General features: G+C 39.2%; 1 protein-coding gene across 5 annotated transcripts in view; it reads right to left on the bottom strand.

The window, feature by feature from the left end:
• Positions 1-23,833, bottom strand: part of fam193a.S (family with sequence similarity 193 member A S homeolog) — a 56,379-nt gene that overhangs the window by 28,473 nt on the left and 4,073 nt on the right. For 3 of the 5 annotated variants that reach the window (XM_018243013.2, XM_018243014.2, XM_018243012.2), the window contains exons 2-5: positions 13,268-13,333; positions 10,497-10,739; positions 5,479-5,648; positions 2,976-3,143 (exon numbers count right to left, since the gene is read on the bottom strand). In XM_018243013.2, the coding sequence (XP_018098502.1) occupies positions 2,976-3,143; positions 5,479-5,648; positions 10,497-10,739; positions 13,268-13,333 (647 nt within the window). Of the gene's footprint in view, positions 1-2,975; positions 3,144-5,478; positions 5,649-10,496; positions 10,740-12,800; positions 13,007-13,267; positions 13,334-23,833 lie in introns of those variants that run through there. The other 2 variants (XM_041579375.1, XM_041579374.1) reach the window with 2 other exon arrangements.

The following is a 23,833-nucleotide window of genomic DNA, read 5'->3' as shown; positions in this document are numbered from 1 at the left end:
CATGTGCAGAGGGTGCTGTTTGATATTGCCATCACTGTTAATCTTTCATATAACCAACAGAGGGCACTGTATGATATTGCCATCACTGTTATTCTTTCATATAACCAACAGAGGGCGCTGTGTGATATTGCAGTCACTGTTAATCTTTCATATAACCAACAGAGGGCGCTGTGGGATATTGCAGTCACTGTTAATCTTTCATATAACCAACAGAGGGCGCACTGTTATTCTTTCATATAACCAACAGGTGGCGCTGTGTGATATTGCAGTCACTTATTCTTTCATATAACCAACAGAGGGCGCACAGTTATTCTTTCATACAACCAACAGAGGATGCTGTGTGATATTGCAGTCACTGTTATTCTTTCATATAACCAACAGATGGCGCTGTGTGATATTGCAGTCACGGTTATTCTTTCATATAACCAACAGAGGGCGCACAGTTATTCTTTCATATAACCAACAGAGGGCGCTGTGGGATATTGCAGTCTCTCCCCAAGCGAACTGTTGGTATAGGAATGATTAAAAGTGACTGCAATCTCAGCTACTGCCCACTGACTCAAGTATAAGCCGAGGTAGACTTTTTCAGCACATTTTGGATGCTGAAAAACTCGGCTTATACTCAAGTATATGCGTTATGTGCAAAGTAAAACATGTTTCTAAAATAGTTCGTTTGGCAAAAATGTAATGTATAAAGGCTGGGGTGACTGGATGTGTAACATAATAGCCAGAACACTACTTCCTGCTTTGCAGCTCTCTTGGTTTCCACTGATTGGTTACCAGGTAGTAACCAATCAATGACTTGAGGGGAGCACATGGGACATAACTGCTGTTTTTGAATCTGAGCTGAATGCGGAGGATCAATTGCAAACTCACTGAATAGTTATGTCTCATGCAGGCCCCCTTAAAAGAGCTGAAAAGCAGGATGTTGTGTTCTATTATGTTACGCATCCGGTCACTCCAGCCTTTATACATTACATTTTTGGCTAACTAACTATATTAGAAACATTATTTATTTTGCACAGCCTGTCTATTTACCCAGTTTTTATTTTTACACTGAACTGTTCCTTTAACCAGGGCTGTCCAACTTGCCCACAGACCCCATTGTGTGTCCCCCATATGCCTGCTGTCTCTGCCTACTTTGTGTAAGATTTAAAAGGTATCATTACGGAGGTTAACTGGCCCCTGCATTGTTTAAACCTGAATTCAGATTGTAATCCCCTGTATTGTTCACACATATAAAATACCAGCATTGTTCACACTTGTAACAGCTCTACCCGAGGAAAAGACTGAAACTGCCCACATTGTTCACACTCCTACAAACTGCTGAAGGGGCACCAGCACTGTCACTGTATGTAGCACATCTTAGTGGTCCTGATAGGTTTCCCTGCTGTCTGCTCTGTTCTGCCTGCCCTATGCTCCCTGTGTGCCATATTCTGCCTTGCCTATGCTCCCCCTGTGTGTGCCATACTCTGCCTGCCCTATGCTGCCTGTGTGTGTTATACTCTGCCTTCAGTATGATCCCTGTGCGTCATACTCTGCCTGCCCTATGCTCCCTTTGTATGCCATAATCTTCCTTCCCTATGATCCCTGTGTGTGCCATAATCTGCCTGCCCTATGCTCCCTGTGTGTGCCATTCTCTGCCTGCTCTATGGTCCTTAGGTGTTGCATACTCTGCCCATGTGTGCTCTGCTCTGCCTGTGGAACATAAGTCTTATATTTGTTCTGGGTGTGTTTGAAAAATATTGTTAGGGGCCCCTAAGGTGCTGGGGGTTGCTGTGTTATCCACAGGGAAGGATGAGGCATGTTGAGTGATATACCTGCAGTGAGCACCAACCATTTGGTTTTTTGGTGTGTTACCACCATTAATGTGGACATGATCTTGTGGCAACATGGGTGTGGTTTAACGTGGGTGTGGTTTAAAACAGGGGGTGGTCAACACTGGCTTCCATTATCATCCCTCCACTGTGTAGGCCATATAAATTCCGGCCCTCGGTACCACAGAAGTTGGACAGCACTGCTTTAAACCTTTTCACTTTCCATGAGGTAGGATAAAGAGTCAACCACACTGAATAGGAACTTGAAGTCCAGCGCCAATTTACGTTAATTCCTTTCTTCTCAATATAAATATATATATATATATAAAAATATATATATATATATATATATATATATATATATATATATATATATATATATATATATATATATATATATATATAGATAGATAGATAGATAGATAGATAGAAGTTCTTATGTGCTCTCTTGCTTCCCACAGTCTTATTAACACTCCTTTCTGGGTTCTATACCGTTGCTTGGCAACATGTGCACTCCCAATGTAGGGGGTAATGCAGCACACCTACATATTTACAATGTGTGAAAGTATTAGGAAAACAGAGAGACTGGAATTTGCAGGAATCTTTGCACTCAGCGTTAAATTGCATTTATGACCCATGAGGAGAAAAGCTTGTGGTTTACGTAAAGCAAGGTAGTACAGAAATGGGACCTGTTATCCAGGTTATCTGTTATGCTTCGGGAATAGGGGTTTTCTGGATAACGGATCTTTCTGTAATGTGTATCTTCATACCATCTTCGTTGTGTAAATATTAAATAAACCCAATAGGCTGGCTCTGCTTCCAATAAGGATTCATTATATCTTAGTTGTATCAAGTACAAGCCATTGTTTTATTATTATAGAGAAAAAGGAAATCATTTGTAAAAATTTGGATAATTTGGATAAAATGGTTTATGGGAGCTTTCTGGATAACAGGTTTCTGGATAATGGATCCCATACATGTAGTTCCTAAAAGAAAGCAATATATTCTAAACAGGCCTTCCTAACTAATATCAGTTGAGCAATACATTTAAAAAAAAAAAAAAAAACTCACGGTCTATTCCTATATCTCTGCATAAAGCCTCTCTCAATACATCAGCTCCCACTGAATTATAAAGAAGGAAACCTGAAAGCAAATTACCTATCTACCAAGTCTTTCATCCCATCTTTATCTGGAACTAGCGATTGGTCCTGGTCATCTGCCAAAGGGGTTCCTGCTTGACGGTATATGCAGCGGATCATGTACCGAACATCTGACCAATAATTTTGGAGCTGCTGGGATTCCCTTTCAGTCTCTGCTGAAATTTCCCTGCAATGCACAAAAATTAAACCAGTTTAGAAGGCAGAAAGCTTCAAAACCAAATCAAACACCAATAAAATGCATTGTAAAACCTTCCTGTATGTATACTGCACATGTATTGTTAACAGTCAGACACTATGGGGCAGATTTATCAAGGTTGAATTGAAAATTCAAATTCGAATTTTCTAATTTTACTTAGTTAAAACTGTCAAATTAATTTTTTTTAAAAAATTAGAATTCGATATTTATCATACTCTGGCCTTTTAAGAATTTGAATTCAACTATTCGCCAAATTAAACCTGCCGAATTGCTGTTTGAGTCAATGGGAGAAGTCCAGGGATCAATTCGGAGTTGTTTGAAGCCTTCGGGAAAAAAAATCGAATCAAGTTTTTTTAAATTTCAATCTAATTTGATTAGAGTTTTCAGGTCGATTTTATTCATCAGGGTTTTAAAAATTCTATTTTTTTTTTTCAATACATTTCGATTGGTCAAATTTCGAGAGTTTGACGGAGTTCTTATAAACTCACATAAATTCAAATTTGACCTTTGATAAATGTGCCTCCCCAGTTGTATGAAATTAAACCAAATGTGAAAAACTGGCTGTGCAAAAATGTAGGCATTTTGCTATTTGATGCATGTAACTGCTGAGAAAAGGTATTCAAGGTGGCCAATTGCAAGTTGTGCTTCTGTTTGACTCTCCTCTGAAGAGTGACAGCATGGGATCCTCAAAGCAACTCTCAAAAGATCTGAAAACAAAGATTGTTCAGCTTCATGGTTTAGGGGAAGGCTACAAAAAGCTATCTCAGAGGTTTAAACTGTCAGTTTTAACTGTAAGGAATGTAATCAGGAAATGGAAGGCCACAGGCACAGTTGCTGTAAAACCCAGGTCTGGCAGGCCAAGAAAAATACAGGAGGATTGTGAGAATGGTTACAGACAGCCCAAAGATCACATCCGAAGACCTGCAAGAACATCTTGCTGCAGATGGTGTATCTGTACATTTTCTACAATTCAGCGCAATTTGCACAAAGACATGTGTATGGCAGGGGGATGAGAAAGAAGCCCTTTCTGCACTCACGCCAAAAACAGAGTCGCTTGTTGTATGTAAAAGCTCATTTAGACAAGTCACAGTCATTTTGGAACAAAGTGCTTTGGACTGATGAGACAAAAATTTAGTTATTTGGTCATAACAAAAAGCGATTTGCATGGCGGAAAAAGAACACCACATTCCAAGAAAAACATCTGCTCCCTACTGTCACATTTGGTGGAGGTCCCATCATGCTGTGGGGCTGTGTGACTAGTTCAGGGACTACTGGGGCCCTTGTTAAAGTCGAGTGTCGGATGAATTCAACTCAATATCAACAAATTCTTCAGGATAATGTTCAAGCATCAGTCACAAAGTTGAGGTTACGCAGGGGTTGGATATTCCAACAAGACAATGACCCTAAACACACTTTGAAATCTACAAAGACATTTATGCTGAGGGACAAGTAAGATATTCTGGAATGGCCGTCACAGTCCCCCGACTTGAATATCATGGAAAATCTATGGGATGATTTGAAGCAGACTGTCCATGCTCGGCAGCCATCAAATTTAACTGAACTGGAGAGATTTTGTATGGACGAATGGTCAAAAATAGCCACATTGAGACACACATCAAAAGCTATAGGAGGCGTCTAGAGGCTGTTACATTTGCAAAAGGAGCTCAACTAAGTATTGATGTAATATCTCTGTTGGGTGCCCAAATTTATGCACCTGTCTAATTTTGTTATGATGCAGATTTTCTGTTAATCCAATAAACTTTATGTCACTGCTGAAGCACTACTTTCCACAAGGCATGTTATATATTAAAAGAAAGCTCAGCCAATGATAAACAAAACTCCAAAGAATTACATTTTTTATATATCTATATATCTATATATCTATATATATATATAATACACAAAAGCCATGAATATCCTGTAAATTATATCCTTATAAACAGTGAGTTCTGATGTCATCAGTTATAAACGGTGAGTTCTGATGTCATTTCTGTCACGTGACTCATTGAAATTTGTGCATTATAATAAATAAAGTACCCCCAGTTGTAAAATATGAGGATATTAGAAGTTACCTCAGAGTTCCATGACCTGTATAAAAACCTTCGGCCTCGTGTTTTTATATGGTCATGAAACTCCTCGGTAACTTATAATATCCCTATATTTTACAAAAGGGGGTACTTTATTCACTATATATATCACATACTATTAAACTGCACAAACTATTCAACTGCAAAAGTGTATGTAATAATATTACAAGTATTTCTAAGCATTCCTTACATTTCTGACAATACGAATAATCTCTTACCGGCGTTCATTGCATGCGTCACAGCTACACGCTATGTCAGGGGACGTGGAATTATTGAGGGTAACTGGGGATGGAATGGTCTGCGCTCGGACGAGCATTCTTCCTCCACCCACCGTCTCCTGCTTAGACCCACTGTTTCCAGGTGGCATGTGCAAAAGGAAATCTTGACTCTATATATTAATAGAAATAAATGTCTTTAATTAGATAAAAAGTAAGTCATAACTATAGATGAGCAAATTTAATCATCAGCCATGGATTTGAGGCGAAATTAGGAATTTTGCCATGTGTGAATTATACAGCGAAACTGAGGAAAAAATTTTGCGTCTATGGGGAGCTTTAGTTATTCAGTAGGGTGACTGATGAAATCCACAGAGACGGACTCTTATCTTTTTAACGTCCATACGAGCGGCCACACACACCCTACACCAGGGGTGCCCAAACTTTTTGCAACGAGGGCCAGGTTTGGTGAGGTGAAAATGTGTGGGGGCCGACCATTCAGCCTGACATTCTTTGAACCATTAACATTAAATTAAAGGAATTGAGTAATCGTAGCAGTAATATTTAGGCACATTAGTGAAATGATCTGCCAGTTGGTCTATACTGCTGCCTTTGTGCTGAAGGTGTTAGTAATAGACACGTAGTGATGCACCGCTCTCGCATATGTCTTTAATTTACTGTACTGACACGTCAGCACGTCTATTGCACCTTCAGCCCTAAAGAAGTGTGCGAGAGCGGTGCATCACTCTGTGCCACTGTGGGTCTATTACTAACACCTTCAGCACACAGGCAGCAGTATAGACCAGCTGGCAGATCATTCCACTAATGTGCCTTAATATTACTGCTATGGGATTCCTGATCACACTGTGCTGGGGGCCACATCAGGGCCGGAGCTAGGGGTAGGCAGAATAGGCACGTGCCTAGGTCGCAAAGCTGGGAGGGCGCCAGGCACATACCTCGTCTGTCACCTACCCCAAGTCCGGTTCCCTTCTCTGCCCAACTCTGCATTTCTTCTTGCTTTTTGCGCTTCTGTGCATGGGCGGGAACTTCAATTCACGCATGCGAACTATATCACAAATGTGCGCACAAGCGCAAATTCGCACACGCTAAACAAGCGCTGCGACTGCTAGGCCTGCATAGGGCGTCTGCCCACCACTGGGCCTCATTATTAATAATTTCATGACGGAGGCTAAGGGCCGGAGTAAATTTGAAAACAGGACGCAATTGACCCCCGGGCCGTACTTCTCATTCATGTCTACATCAGAAATGGAGAGAACATTCCTTTTTCTACCTAAATACAGCACACTGCAGTTCCGCAAGTCACATTAGCCAGGATGCAGCATGTCTGTATATACAATCTGTATTTACGCAACTCCTCACTACACATTTAAAGGAACAGTAACACCAAAAATTAAGTGTTTTAAAGTAATGAAAATATAATGTACTGTTGCCATGCACTGGTAAAACTGATGTGTTTGCTTCAGAAACTACTATAGTTCATATAAACAAGCTGCTGTGGAGCAATGGCGGAAATTGAAAAATGCCTATATGGCACAGGTTAACTAATGGATAACAGATAACACCATTAGTCAGACAGAGCTTATTTGCTATTTGCTGTGTAACTTGAGGTTTTTCTCCTTTGAATGGCTGCCCCCATGGCTACACAGCAGCTTATTTATATAAACTATAGTAGTGTTTCTGAAGCAAACAGCAGTTTTACCAGTGCAGGGCAACACTGCATTATATAAGTATGTTATAAAATGTCTAATTCTTAGGAACTTTACAGTTGGTCTTCATTATTTATTTATTTATTTTAAATTATTTGCCTTTTACTTCCAGCTTCCAAATGGGGGGGGGGGGTCACTGACCCCATCTAAAAAACAAATGCTCTGTAAAGCTAAGCATGTATTTTAATTGCTACTTTTTATTACTCGTCTTTCTATTCAGGCCTCTGCTATTCATATCCCAGTCTCTTATTCAAATTAATGCATGGTTGCTAGGGGAATTTGGACCCTAGCAACCAAATGGCTGAAACTGCAAACTGGAGAACAGCTGAATAAAAAGCTAAATAACTCGAAATCAGAGGAATAAATTAAAGGTGTATTTTAAGACCAATGTGTTCAAAATGTATATAATTTATTTATCAAACAGAATTCTTAAAATCTGGCCAGCCAGGAACACAAAAAAATAGATAATCAGTAAAATTACATAAAAACAATCATCAAGTTACTCCAGGTGGATGGTCACTCGTTTAAATTTTAATAATCCAATATATACTACTAGGTTATGATAGGCGCTTGCCCCAATCGTGAAATAGCAAGGAAGGCTGTGAGTTAAAGTGAGTTATACTTCTCCAATTCGGTAATAAGGTATAAAGTTGGATCATCATTTTCTGTGTTTTACCCCAATATCGTAAATATCTGCAGTTTGCCGGTACTACAATTGTGAACTGTTAAATCGTGAAGACCATGAAATTCGATAAAATAGTGGAAATCGGTGTGAGGAGATTCTTCTTTGAGAATAATGTTAGATAAATTATATACTTTTTGAGCACATTGGCCTTAAAATACACCTTTCATTTTATTCCTCTGACTTTGTTTTATCCTCAATAGGACCTTGGGGATTGAGGGTGCTTTTTTGACCAGTGAAAAAGGTTTTTCCTTAATGCCACAATAGCTCAAATAATAATTATAAATAAGTCAAAAACCACAAATGATAAAAAAAATAAAAAACAATGGCAAATTGTCTCAGAATATCACTCTCTACATCATACTAACGGTTAATTTAAAGGTGAACAACCTACTACAGTCTCCTGCCTTAGCCGTTCTGCAAGGAGGGGATTACACAACTGCCCGGCAGCTGCCGCAGATTTCAATTTGAACATTACGGTGGCTGAAAGTGGCCAACAAATAAAGCACATAAATCTGAACTGGATACGTATGAAAAGGATGATGAACTTGGCTCTCCGTTCATTACAATGGGGAAGTGGGTGTGGCAGGCTGCGGCTTCATCTGTGCATACACTCACTTTCTATTGCATAGATATGAGTGTGTATACAGTAGAACCCCCATGTTACGTTTTTCAGGGGACCAGAAAAAAAATTAGTGATGCACCGAATTTTGGATTCAACCAAACCCCCGAATACTTCATAAAAGATTCGGCGGAATAGCGAACAGAATCTGAATCCTAATTTGTATATGCAAATTAAGGGTGGGAAGGGGAAAACTTCTTTTACTTCTTTGTTTTGTGACAAAAAGTCATGCGATTTTCCGCCCCGCCCCTAATTTGCATATACAAATTAGGATTCGGTTTGGCCAGGCAGAATCCAAATCCTCGCCAATCTCGCACCGAATCCTGGATCCCCCCCAAAAAAAATGGTGTAAAATCCGGGAAAATGTATAATCAGGGAAACATATTATGCATAATATACAGGTGGGACCACAATACAACAATGTAAAATAAGGGGAAACTTAAAATCGGGGGATGCAAAATAGAGGTTTCACTGTGTGCATTTATACTTTATAGATACATTTTATACAGACAATGTCCATCAGTTTGGGGCAGGGATGTCATGTCTCAGTACATATAAATAATTGCTAAACAGGATCTATGTAATGTGTCAAAATAGCTTAAAGGGATTGTTCACCTTTAAATTAACTGTTCGTATGATATAGAGAGTGGTATTCTGAGACAATGGTTTTCATTTTTTATTATTTGTGGTTTTTGAGTTATTTCGCTTTTTATACAGCAGCTCTCCAGCTGGCAGTTTCAGCAATCTGGTTGCTAGGGTCCAAATTCCCCTAGCAACAATGCACCGATTTGAATAAGAGACTGGAGTATGAATAGGAGAGGCCTGAATAGAAAGGTGAGCAATAAAAAGTAGCAATAACAATACATTTGTAGCCTTACAGAACATTTGTTTCTAGATGGGGTCAGTGACCTCCATTTGAAAGTTGGAAAGAGTCAGAAGACAAAGGCAAATACTATAGACACTACAGAAATTAAATAATGAAGACCAATTGAAAAGTAGCTTCGAATATACCAAAAGTTAACATACCAAAAGTTAACTTAAAGTGATACTGTCATGGGAATTTTTTTTTTTTTTCTCAAAATGCACCAGTTAATAGTGCTACTCCAGCAGAATTCTGCACTGAAATCAGTTTTTTAAAAGAGAAAACAGATTTTTTTTTTTATATTCAATTTTGAAATCTGACATGTGGCTAGACAGTTTCCCAGCTGCCCCGTCATGTGATTTGTGCTCTGATAAACTTCAGTCACTCTTTACTGCTGTACTGCAAGTTGGAGTGATATCACCCCGCCCAGCAGCCTAACAACAGAACAATGGGAAGGTAACCAGATAGCAGCTCCCTAACACAAGATAACAGCTGCCTGGTAGATCTAAGAACAGCACTCAATAGTAAAATCCAGGTCCCACTGTGACACATTCAGTTACATTGAGTAGGAGAAACAACAGCCTGCCAGAGAGCAGTTCCATCCTAAAGTGCTGGCTCTTTCTGAAATCACATGACCAGGCAAAATGACCTGAGATGATCCTACTCACCAATATTACAACTAAAAAATACACTTGCTGGTTCAGGAATGAAATTTTATATTGTACAGTGAATTATCTGCAGAGTAAACAGTGTCATTTAGAGATTAAAAACGGCACCATTAAAATCATGATAGAATCTTTAAAGGTGAACCATCCCTTTATTAGATGCACTTACTCCGATCTCTTTTCTATGGACTAGAAGCAGTTATGTTTTGTTTAATGTTGCTCACCACACAGTGTTGCTTCTATTTATATCCCAATCCGACTTGCACAGCTCTAAACCCAAGAAAAGAAACTAGATGTGCATTTTAATGCTATGCTGTGATCTGTGCCTTTAGGTTATGCTGTGATTTATTGCAAGGAAGCATTTTCCTGGTCTGGCAGCAAGCTTCGCTTTTATTTTCTGCAGCTCTGGGGTTATACAACAGAATGATAAATCCCCATTTGCTCTTCCCCTTTGAAGACCTACCGCTAAAGACTGGTCTTGTGGCGTATGAATTTCTTCATTCTCAACTGTCCGTCGGCAGTCTGAACATACCCACAGGGGAAGGTGCAGTTTGGAAGTGGATTTTGGGGAGGTGGAAAGTGCTAGTTTGTTGGAGTTTTTTGTGCCACACTCTGAGAGTGTGTCCTTGCGTTCACTTCTACAAAGAAGACAGTGGTCCCCCGTTGTGTATGGAGCCCTCTGGCCCAGACCAAATGTAAACGGAGCCTGAATGGAAAAGGAGGACAAAACAGTTAGAACGCTCTAAAAAGTGAGATCCATCAATCAGCCATGTACAGTAATGAATACATTTCCCCCTCCCTTTATTTAGGACTGTGAACTATTGGCCAAATATACCTGCTGTTGAGGTTTGCTGCCAATCATAGTAATAATAGAACATACTAAACACAATAGGTATACTTAGGGTATGGACTAATTCAAATAGAGTTGAAGTAGTACCCTTTATTAGGCTGAAAAGTATTTAAAAATATAAATATCCCCCAGCCAGGTACCTGGCTGCTCTTCCTCTGAAGCGGAGTGCCACCCATTATATCTATATATATATATATCTATATATATATATATATATATATATATATATATATATATATATATATATATATATATATATATATATATTTTTATATCACAGATGGTGAAATTTGAAGCTACATAGTTACATAGTTAAATTGGGTTGAAAAAAGACAAAGTCCATCAAGTTCAACCCCTCCAAATGAAAACCCAGCATCCATACACACACCCCTCTCTACTTTTAATTAAATTCTATCTACCCATACCTATACTAACTATAGAGTTTAGTATCACAATAGTCTTTGTATTATGTCTGTCCAAGAAATCATCCAAGCCATTCTTAAAGTTAAAATAAGTACTTCCAATAAATGCTAAGTTGTATGGAATTGTGTGTGATCCTAGTTGGACTACACATACACATTATATATATATATATACATCCTTGACAAAGGCCCCAAAGAGGGTCGAAACGTTGGAGACACTGAGTTTTGAATAAACCATTGAATTTTTTTGGAAAACGGAGTGCTGGTCCTTTCTACAATTTTATATACCTAATCTTGACCAAGCACCCGGCAAAAACTAGATGTGAAGGAGTGCGGGTATCATCTACGATTTTGTTATATATATATATATAGATATAGATATAGATATAGATATAGATATAGATATATAGATATATAGATATATATATATAGATAGACACACACACGGAACATGGAGGAGCACTCACAAACAGAAACAAAGCATACCTGGGTGCAGGTAAAATGTGAACAAAATAACAAAAAAATACCACGCTCAACAGGCTCAGACTAACTGATTTTAACAGACAAAAGAAATACCAACATTTCGATCTTCCTGATAAAAAAAGAAAAAAAAAAGATATATATAGATATAATGGATGGCACGCTGCTTCTCAATATCACCCAGTTGCACAGTTAAAATTCACGTATAATCTCCAAAATGAATCAGCATCAACAGGATATTGTTAAATATATGCTTCGCTAAATATATATTTTTTATTTTTACAAATATCCAGTTAAAGCACCCCCTTAAGGTATAATCACTTAGCTAATACCCAAGGACTGTGCTCCTGTTAAAGGGATAGTCATGGGAAAACATGGTTTTTTCAAAATGAATCAGTTAATAGTGCTACTCCAGCAGAATTCTGCACTGAAATCCATTTCTCAAACGAGCAAACAGATTTTTTTTATATTCAATTTTGAAATCTGACATGGGGCTAGACATTTTGTCAATTTCCCAGCTGCCCCCAGTCATGTGACTTGTGCCTGCACTTTAGGAGAGAAATGCTTTCTGGCAGGCTGCTGTTTTTCCTTCTCAATGTAACTGAATGTGTCTCAGTGAGACCTGGATTTTTACTATTGAGTGTTGTTCTTAGATCTACCAGGCAGGTTAGGGAGCTGTTATCTGGTTACCTTCCCACTGTTCTTTTGTTTGGCTGCTGGGGGGCGAAAAGGGAGGGGGTGATATCACTCCAACTTGCAGTACAGCAGTAAAGAGTGATTGAAGTTTATCAGAGCACAAGTCACATGACTTGGGGCAGCTGGGAAATTGACAATATGTCTAGCCCCATGTCAGTTTTCAAAATTGAATATAAAAAAATCTGTTTGCTCTTTTGAGATGGCTTTCAATGCTGAATTCTGCTGGAGCAGCACTATTAACTGATTCATTTTGAAATTGTTTTTTTCCCCATCACAGTATCCCTTTAAGGAAAAACTGCACAGCGCACAGGGTACTTACCAGTGACGGATCCTTCTCTTCCCTTTTCACCAAAATTCAATGGCCAATGCATTCACAGTAGTCAGGCCTGGATTTGGGGCGCCAAATAAGGAAATAAGGAAATCCGGGCCTGACAGCAGTGCGAAAATCCTGATTTTAACTTTACTATGAATGCACATCTGCACAGAGAAAGAAGGGAGCTCGTACCCCAGGCTGCTTGCAGTTTTCTGTTAACAGAAGCATTGGCACAGAGTAAAGGCAAGTCTATACAAACTTGGAGGTGCCCTAACATTTGGCACTCCATAGATTAGACATTTCCTTCTCCTTCAATATATTTACAAAGTATACATAGCATTACATCTGCATTACAAACAATAGCATTTCATACAGTGCTAAGTAGCACATATGTTAAAGTAGATATGAAATTGCAACATTTCTGAAATTGTTTTTTTCATGCAACAACTGAGAAATAAAGAGAAAGTTATTACCTGGGGCATTTGGGAGAACTCTGTACCAAGGGGGCCGTCTGTGAAGGGGGTACCGTTCAATGCCATCTAGGGGAAAAATAACATAAGAATGAGAATAAAAGCCCAATAATATAATCATTAGCACTTATGGATTTATTCTGTGCCTATACTACTGAACTATACTCATATTATGACTTTCCTTTTGCTCTTTAGTGATAACAAGTAACTTGTACTCAACGTTAACTAATCAGCATAAATCCATATTGGTGCCCAAACAATCCTGTTGGGTTTAAAGGGGAACAGTCACCCAAAAAAAAATATTCAAAATCTTATTTTATCACATTAGTCAAGCAAAATGAACTTTAATTACACTATATAAATTATTTGAATCTTGTTTCCTTTGGTCTGGGAACTCATAATTATAACAAGCAGGCAGGAGTCATATTGTGGACACTGTTATTAAGACAAGCCTTGTATCATCTCAGAATCTTGTTTGAGCACCAGAATGGGGGACCTGATGTCCATCCCCATGCCCTGGCTACTAGGGATGCACCGAATCCACTTTCTTGGATTCGGCCGAACCCCTGAATCCTTCAAAAAAGATTCGACAAAGTACCGAACCGAATCCTAATTTGCATATGCAAATTAGGGGTGGGAAGGGGAAAACATTTTTTACTTAACTGTTTTCTGACAAAAAGTCACGCAATTTCCCTCCCCACCTCTAATTTGCATATGCAAATTAGGATTTGGATTTGGTTCGGCTGCGCATTCGGTGCATCCCTACTGGCTACACAATTAAATGGTTAAGAGAAAGGGGAATGTTGGGAGAAAAGTGACATCTAGGAAGTGCTGAATAGAAAGTGATCGGTATCAGTCGGGCAGATGTCGAACAGGACTAAAAATTCAGTCGGATTAGCAGCCGAACTGTTCGTTGACGCAGTCCCGTGATCCGATCGCCCGTTACCCTTCGTTCTGATACGCTCATTGGGCCCTAGGGCCCGCAATCGGACCAGCCCGATATCGACCACCTTAAGGTGGGCATATTTGGTAGAAATCCACCCTTTGGCAACATCGACAAAGAACGGATCTCTCAGTGTATGGCCACCTTAAGACTTGGATCAGGTGTTCTTAGTCTTTTTGATGAGAACCGAAAAACAGAGAACTAAATAGAGAATTTTGTCCTACAATCAAAAAAGAAAGCACTGAGGCCATTTTTGCAACATTGTTTTAAAAGGAAAATTTGTTGTGTCCCCTAAGGGTTAAAGGGGTTGGTTACCTTTGTATTAACTTTTAGTCTGTATAGATGTATAGAGTGCTATTCTGAGACAATTTGCAATTGGTTTTACTTTTTTATTATTTGTGGTTTTTGAGTTATTTAGCTTTTTATTCAGGAGCTCTCCGGTTTGCAATTTCAGCAATCTGGTTGCTGGGGTCCAAATTACCCTAGCAACCATGCACTGATTTGAATAAGAGACTGGAATATGAATAGGAGAAGTATGAATAGAAAAATGAGTAATAAAAAGTAGCAATAACAATACATTTGTAGCCTTACAGAGCATTTGTTTTTTTAGATGGGGTCAGTGACCCCCCATTGGAAAGCTGGAAAGAGTCAGAAGAAGAAGAAGAGCAATAATACAAAAACTATTTAAAAAAAAAAAGGATTTAGAATTAGCCACTCTTTACATACGTTTAAAATAATGTAATCAAAGCTTAAATACTGCTTTGGGGTCCCCCCCCCCCAACTTCAGTCCCAAAGCGGTCAGCTGTCTCAAATTGTTAATGGCATAGATTTTTCCCAGAATTCTCGTATAAACTGGCTAACTACACTATATCTGATTTATTAGCCACTGAGCTGCTCAAGTATTAAGGCTCCTAGATGATCTACGCCCAACATGAAGGTGCAGGTAACTACATGTAGCAATTCCTGGTACAGGTATGGGACCTGTTATCCAGAATGTTCGGGACCTGGGTTTTAGATAACGTATCTTTCCGTAATTTGGATCTTTATACCTTTAAGCTGGCCATACGACATCCCCAAACGAGCGGATCTTTCACCGATGTGCCCACCAATGGCAGGGGTATAACGGGGTAATCCGAACAATTGGCCCTAGAGCCAAACGATTGGATCACAATGAGGAGCAAAGGGCTCCAAATGGTCGGGCGGCAGAAAAATATTGTGGCCAGATATCGATCGGGAAGACTCTACATGGGCAGAATATGGCCACCTTTAGTCTACTAGAAAATCATGTAAATATTAAATAAACCCAATAGGCTGGTTTTGCTTTCAATAAGGATTAATTATATCTTAGTTGGGATCAAGTACAAGCTACTGTTTTATTATTACAGAGAAAAAGGAAATCGTTTTTAAAAATTTGGATTATTTTATTATAAAAAAAAACGACCAATCAAAATTAATTATGGGTGAATAGAATCAAGCTGCAAATTGGAAGATACGTTATCCGGAAAACCCCACGTCCCAAGCATTCTACATAACGGGTCCCATACCTGTACCATCGTGATTTTTTTCATGTAAAATATTTAGGGATACACAGAGCCCAATTATCTTTTGGACTTGTTCAAATACTGAAACTTTCACAAAAGATTTGGCCAACTGCTGATTGGAATCCATACCTTAATCTGCATATTCAGTTCTTAGAACAATGAAAAAGTTGTTCACCTTCCAAACGTTTTTTTCAATTCAGTTGTTTTCAGATGTGTGTTCACCAGAAACAAATGCTTTTTTTCCCCAAATACTTTCCATCTTTTATTTTTTACGGTTTTCTCAAAATTTAAGTTTAAAGTTTAATGTTCGTGTCTCTGGCGTTAAGACAGCTCAGCGATCCAGAAGCAGACTATGAACTGTTACAATTTGCTACATTTAGTTAATACAATTGATACATTTCTCTGCAGTAACTGTAAAATATTAGTAACTATTGTATCAATTCTAACAGCTGCCTTTAAGGGCAGACACGTGGAGATTAATCGCCCAGCGACAAACCGCTTCTTCTTCGGGCGACTAATCTCTCCGAACTGCCTTCCCACCAGCTACTATCTGAATTGCCGGCGGAATGGCACTCGGAGCACTTGGTTTTCCGAAGTCGCCCAAAGTTTAAACGTGAGGAAATACAAAGCCGCTATGAATATCTGCTCTAAACAGATTTTGTTTGGCTAAAACGTTAGCTTTCGGACAAATTCAAATCCTGGAAGAATCAAGTACAAGCTACTGTTTTATTATTACAGAGAAAAAGGAAATCATTTTTAAAAATGTGGATTATTTTATGATAATGGAGTCCATAGTAGAAGGCCTTTCTGTAATTCAGACCATTCTGGATAATGGATCCCATACCTGTATCTATACCCAAACTAGCAGACACATTGGTCTTGTTTTGCTTAATGGCAAGAATTCTAGATCAAATGACATTCAGCAATGAAATTAAATTATCTAAATTTACAACCGTTCCTTTACTTCCCCTTGAAGGAAAATATATATGATCTCTTATTTCTTCTGATGGTAGATACAATAACTTTACTAAAAGCAGATCTCTACATACATAAAGTCTGGGCAGCCCTGATGAGGAAGAAACAGGTGCAACGGGAAATCGCTTCCCACACCAAATATAAATAGAGGTGTACATTAAATAACAAGCCACGTATCTGCTTGTTAAGACACATTGTTCAAAGCCACAAGTTCATGGAGGTCAACCATTGCTCAGCCTCTTGTGTTGACTTAAAGGGGAAAAAACAACAGCATGTGAAAGTGAGTGGCTCCTGACCTCAGGTTAAACCAGTAACTGTAACATGAATTCCCCATGGGACATGATTCATGTTGTGGTTTTAGAAATAAACTACCGGTATGTTAACATCACATTGGGGCAGATTTATCAAGGGTCGAATTTCGAGTTTATGGGAGTTTCTAAAAATGTCCATAAATTTAAAAAAAAACAAAAAAACAATCGAAATGTATTAAAAAAAAGAAATAAAAAATGGGTGAATAGGATCGAGCTGCAAATTCAAATCAAATTCGATTCATGGTTTTTCACCCAAAAAAAAAAAATATATATATATTTTTTTTTTTTTTTCAAAAGTCCACCAAATAACTCCAAATTGATCGTAGGAGGTCCCCCATAGGTTAAAAACACCAATTCAGCAGGTTTTAGAAGGCGAATTGTCTAATTTGAATTCTTAAAGGGACAGTACATGATAGATTTCAAATTGAATTTTGACTATTCCCTAGTCGAATAACACTAAAATAAACTGGAACTTAGAAATTAAAAATTAAAATTTTCAATTTGACCCTTGATAAATGTGCCCCATGGTGTTTGCCTTATGCAGGGAGTTATGGGCTATAAAGGTGGCAATACAGAAGCCACTAAAAGCTGCTGACTCTCTGGAAAGTCTGCAGGGTAGTATTGTATTTAATGCTGAACTGTAATCAATGAACAACATCCGCACATAGTTCCCCTGTTTATTATCCACGTGGCTGAGGGTGGTATGCAGCACGTGGGAAATGGCACCCTCTGTTGGGACGATAGGCAAACTGAAGTGGATCCATGAAACTGGGGATGAAGGAGAAGAGGATATGCTTAAGAAGCCTCTCAAACACTTTCTTGACAAATGATGTCAACACTACAGGTCGGTAGTCATTCAGGCATGAGGCCTTATTGCTTTTTGGGAACAATTGTGGATTTTTTGTGGATACATGTACTGTCAATATGAATGAATTTTGCTACAGCAGCGCCACCTGCTGGTCAGTTTCCCACCAGTCTGACCACCAAGTAGTCAAGGAAGATGTCAGGAGAAAGAAAGAGGCTGCTCTCATGTTCTGAATAGGAAAAAAAATCAGAAACATTTCTTAAATCTTCCCTAAGCAGAAGAACATCAGAGCAGCCTCTTTCTTTCTCCTGACAACTTCCTTGACTACTTGGTGGTCAGACTGGTGGGAAACTGACCAGCAGGTGGCGCTGTTGTAACAAGATTCATTAACAGTACATGTATCCTTTAATATATTGGAATTAAAAAAATTATGAATGTACATTGTAAAAGTGCTTAGAATAGTACTCATCAATTTTACATTCACTTATTTAAAAAGTTTACTTATCCTTTAAAGGGGTAGTTCACCTTTAACTATTAGTATGTCCTCTACTCAACTGGCCTTCATTTTATTTTTATTTTTTTTATATATAGTTTGATTATTTGCCTTGTTCTTTTGACGTACTCTAGCTTACAAATAGGGATCACTGACCCCCCCCCCATCTAAAAAACAAATGCTCTGTAAAGCTACAAATTTATTGTCCTTGATCATTTTTATTACTCATCTTTCTATTCAGGCCTCTCCTATTCATATTCCAGTCTTATTCAAATGAATGCCCGGTTGCTAGGGCCCACATTACCCTAGCAACCAGATGCAAACTGGAGAGCTGCTGAATAAAAAGCTAAATAACTCAAAAACCACCAATAAAAAAAATAAAATCAATTCCAAATTGTCTCAAAATGTCACGCTCTACACCATACTGAAAAAAACAACCCTTTTTAAGGCAACGGGGATCAAACCAATTGCAGAGACGTGGCCACTTAAACATCTCTATTAGAGGATAGACCGATTTTTTTCCTACAATAGTTTTTAAATATGCCAATGAAACCACAAACGCATGAGAATATGGATTTTTTTAGCCTGTAGTTTTCTTTTCCCAGCATGCATTTCTGTTTTTTTCTCATTGCCCACAATTCCACTTAGGACAATTTTAGTAAACTTTTGCGGAAAAACGCCAAGCGGAAAACAATTTACAAGCAAAATGTAGCCATACTGATCATCAATACGTGCCATACTTATGTCACCAGCATACATTGCCGTAAATACGTGTATGCGCAATCCATCTCACGGGAGTTTGGCCGCCATTAACGAGACTTATATTGTAACAACTAGGAGCATTTTTCATGCTTGCATTGTTCCCCAACTCTTTTTACATGTGAATGTTGCTCACAAAGGTTGGGGACCCCTGCTCTATATCATACTGAAAGTTAATTTAAATTAGGGATGCACCGAATCCACTATTTTGGATTCCGCTGAACCCCAGAATCATTCGTGAAAGATTCGGGCGAATACCGAACCCTAATTTGCATATGCAAATTAGGGGTGGGAAGGGGAAAGTTTTATTTCCTTGTTTTCTGACAAAAAGTCACGTGATTTCCCTCCCCGTCCCAAATTTGCATATGCAAATTAGGGTTCGGATTCCGTTCGGCCTGGCAGAAGGATTCGGCTGAATCCAAATAATGCTGAAAAAGGCTGAATACCGAACCGAATCCTGGATTCGGTGCATCCCTAATTTAAATGTAAATATAAAGGTTTAAACTACCCTGCTCGCTAGTAACCTCTTCACACTAAAGTTTACCAGACAACAGAGCAAAGCAATTACTATATAAATTAGCCATCCCTTGACCTTCCACAGCTCAAACACTTCCTCATACTTCACCTCCAGAGACAAACAATATCAGTATTTTTCCTCCTCGCTTAAACAGTTAACTTCTTCTATCAAATAACGTGTCAATCAACCCTAACTATTTCCTTCCGGTTCTATTTATAGTGTCCCGTGACACTAGAATGACTTGCAAGAATGGTTTCCAAAGGCTTTTCACAACACAATCCACTTTAAATTCATTGTTGTACAATACAGAAGGATCATTTGAAATGTTTCCTTAAAGGCATTTTGTCATGATTTTACGATGTCGTTTTTATTTTTAAATTACACTGAAATAATTTACTCTTAATATAAAATTTCATTCCTGAACCAGCAAGTGTATATAGTTGTAATATTGATGTGTAGGTGCATCTCAGGTCATTTTGTCTGGTCATGTGCTTTCAGAAAGAGCCAGCACTTTAGGATGGAACTGCTTTCTGGCAGGCTGTTGTTTCTCCTACTCCATGTAACTGAATGTGTCTCAGTGGGACCTGGATTTTACTATTGAGTGTTTTTCTTAGATCTACCAGACAGCTGTTATATTGTGTTAAGGTGGCCATACACGGGCAGATAAAGCTGCCAATATCGGTCGTTTGGACCAATTTGACAGCTTATCTGCCTGTGTATGGGGGCTTCTGACGGGATCTGGCCACGATATCGATCAGGAAGGTTTGATTTTTAACCAACCAACCCGTCAGAGCCCCTTGGCGTATCGTAATTACCCCCCGATATAGCCATGCCATTAGTGGCATATCGGGGAAAGATCCGCTCGTTTGGCGATGTCGCCAAACAAGCGGATCTTTGAGTCTATGGCCAGCTTTAGGGAGCTGCCATCTGGTTACCTTCCCATTGTTTTGTTGTTAGGCTGCTGGGGAGTAAAGGTGGCCATACACGGGCCGATAAAAGCTGCCGACAGACCGAGTCGGCAGCTTATTGGCCCGTGTATGGGGGCCCCCGACGGGCTTCCCCGATCGAGATCTGGCCGAAAGTCCGCCAGATCTCGATCGGATGGGGTTAAAAATCCCGTCGGATCGCGGCCGCATCTGTTCGTTGATGCGGTCCCGCGATCCGACCGCCCGTTTGCGAACGTGAAGGATCCGATCGTTGGGCCCTAGGGCCCACGATCGGATCAGCCCGATATTGCCCACCTCAAGGTGGGCATATCGGAGGGAGATCCGCTCGTTTGGCGACATCGCCAAACGAGCGGATCTATCCGTGTATGGCCACCTTAAGGGAAGGGAGGGGTGATATCGCTCCAACTTGCAGTACAGCAGTAAAGAGTGACTGAAGTTTATTAGGGTACAAGTCACATGACTGGTGGCAGTTGGGAAATTGACAAAATGTCTAGCCCCATGTCAGATTTCAAAATTGAATATAAAAAAATCTGTTTGCTCTTTTGAGAAATGGATTTCAGTGCAGAATTCTGCTGGAGTAGCACTATTAACTGATGCGTTTTGAAAAAAAAACATGTTTTCCAATGACAGGATCCCTTTAAGATTGTTCGGTCGGGCACAAGGGAAAAAGGCCAAATCCAGAACTGAATCATGGATTCGGTGCATCCCTAGAAAATACTGGGCCAAAATGGGACAGATTTGCCCATCATCAGGGGCGTAAATACAGAGGGGGGCCCAGGAGGTATAGGGGCCCCATAAGGCCCTAATACATTTACAATTTCAATAAATATTGCTAAAACAGCTCAACCTCTAGACATTTTGGTGGCAAGAAGATTTTTGCCCTCAAATTGTCTGAAATTGAGGAAAGTCACTGAAAAACGAGAGAAGGCTTAAGCGTGATGGGAGACTGGGTTACAGAGCCCAAAATCTGGTAACTCCTATCTTCTACACAAGTCAGTCCCATTGCATGCTGGGTATTGTAGTCTTACATTAAAGGGGAAGGAAACCTAGTCTGCGCAGGTAAAAAATAAAAAATGGAAAGTAACTGAAAAAAGTCTATTTCTGGAGGACAATCTGAAAATAACTCAAGTGAAAAAAGTGTTTGGAAGGTGAACAACCCCTTCAATGTCAATTCTGACCAAGGCAACAATTTTAAAAGGAGCAATATTTTGGGGTGGCTGAAGTTAAAACTGAATCAATGTTAATATGTAAAACGAGTTGTTGCTTTTGAAACACTTGGCATACCCAAACCAGAAGTGATCCCAGCTACCAGCAATATAGAAGGTTGCAATAAAAACAAAGGGTACATTCGTTACATTGTTGCACCGATTAGTATTCCAATCCTTTACTCTATGGAGGCAGTTTATATTAACAAGCTGCTGTGTAGCCATGGGGGCAGCCATTCAAGCACAGGATACACAGTAGATAACAGATAAGTACTACTATAGTTTATATAAACAAGCTGCTGTGTAGCCATGGGGGCAGCCATTCAAGCACAGGATACACAGTAGATAACAGATAAGTACTATTATAGTTTATATAAACAAGCTGCTGTGTAGCCATGGGGGCAGCCATTCAAGCACAGGATACACAGTAGATAACAGATAAGTACTACTATAGTTTATATTAACAAGCTGCTGTGTAGCCATGGGGGCAGCCATTCAAGCACAGGATACACAGTAGATAACAGATAAGTACTACTATAGTTTATATAAACAAGCTGCTGTGTAGCCATGGGGGCAGCCATTCAAGCACAGGATACACAGTAGATAACAGATAAGTACTACTATAGTTTATATAAACAAGCTGCTGTGTAGCCATGGGGGCAGCCATTCAATCACAGGATACACAGTAGATAATAGATAAGTACTACTATAGTTTATATAAACAAGCTGCTGTGTAGCCATGGGGGCAGCCATTCAAGCACAGGATACACAGTAGATAATAGATAAGTACTACTATAGTTTATATAAACAAGTTGCTGTGTAGCAATGGGGGCAGTCATTCAAACAAGAAAATGCTCAGGTTACACAGCTGATAGCAGATAAGCTCTGTAGAACATAATTGTGTTATCTGTTATCCACTATTTGACCTGTGCCATAGTCTTTTTTCAATTTCCGCCATTGCTACACAGCAGCTTGTTTATATGAACTATAGTAGTGTTTCTGAAGCAAACATCAGTTTTACCAGTAAATTATATTTTTATTACTTTAAAATACTTTAATTTTTTTGGTGTTACTGTTCCTTTAAGGCATGGTGCTTTACACTATGGAAACCCCCAAGTGCTGACAATTCCAGATAGAAGATCCCATACCAGTACTAAATACAGATCCCTTTGGGTGTGCCTATGACCAAAACCAAATACTAATTACATAGAACACAGAGCAAAACCTAAGGAACTGCCACTGGAGTTGAGCCATGATGAAAAATGTTAATAAAAATGATCAAACAGTATTCAAATCCTGGTAAACAAGCTGCGTTTCCCAAATGTTCGGCTAATTGGAGATTCTGACAGCAGCCGAACAGCTGAGCAATCAAAACAGTAGATATCAACAGTCTGTATTTACATGGATATTACATAACTGGCTTGACTGCATATACAAGGGGAACACAAGTCACACATTTACAGAATATTAAAGGAACAGTTACATCAAAAAATAAAAGTGGTTTAAAGGAAATACAGTATAATCTACTGGTGCCCTGCACTGGTAAAACTGGTGTGTTTGCTTCAGAAAAACAAATAAAGTTTAAATAAACAAGCTGCTGTGTAGCCATGGGGAGAGCCATTCAAGCACAGGATACACAGTAGATAACAGATAAATACTACTATAGTTTATATAAACAAGCTGCTGTGTAACCATGGGGGCAGCCATTCAAGCACAGGATACACAGTAGATAACAGATAAGTACTACTTTAGTTTATATAAACAAGCTGCTGTGTAACCATGGGGGCAGCCATTCAAGCACAGGATACACAGTAGATAACAGATAAGTACTACTATAGTTTATATAAACAGGCTGCTGTGTAGCCATGGGGGCAGCCATTCAAGCACAGGATACACAGTAGATAACAGATAAGTACTACTATAGTTTATCTAAACAAGCCGCTGTGTAGCCATGGGGGCAGCCATTCAAGCACAGGATACACAGTAGATAACAGATAAGTACTACTATAGTTTATATAAACAAGCTGCGGTGTAGCCATGGGGGGCAGCCATTCAAGCACAGGATACATAGTA

Source organism: Xenopus laevis, chromosome 1S, assembly GCF_017654675.1.
Source record: "Xenopus laevis strain J_2021 chromosome 1S, Xenopus_laevis_v10.1, whole genome shotgun sequence".
In the NCBI taxonomy this organism is placed as follows: Eukaryota; Metazoa; Chordata; class Amphibia; order Anura; family Pipidae; genus Xenopus; species Xenopus laevis.
This window is presented reverse-complemented; position numbering and strand designations above follow the sequence as displayed.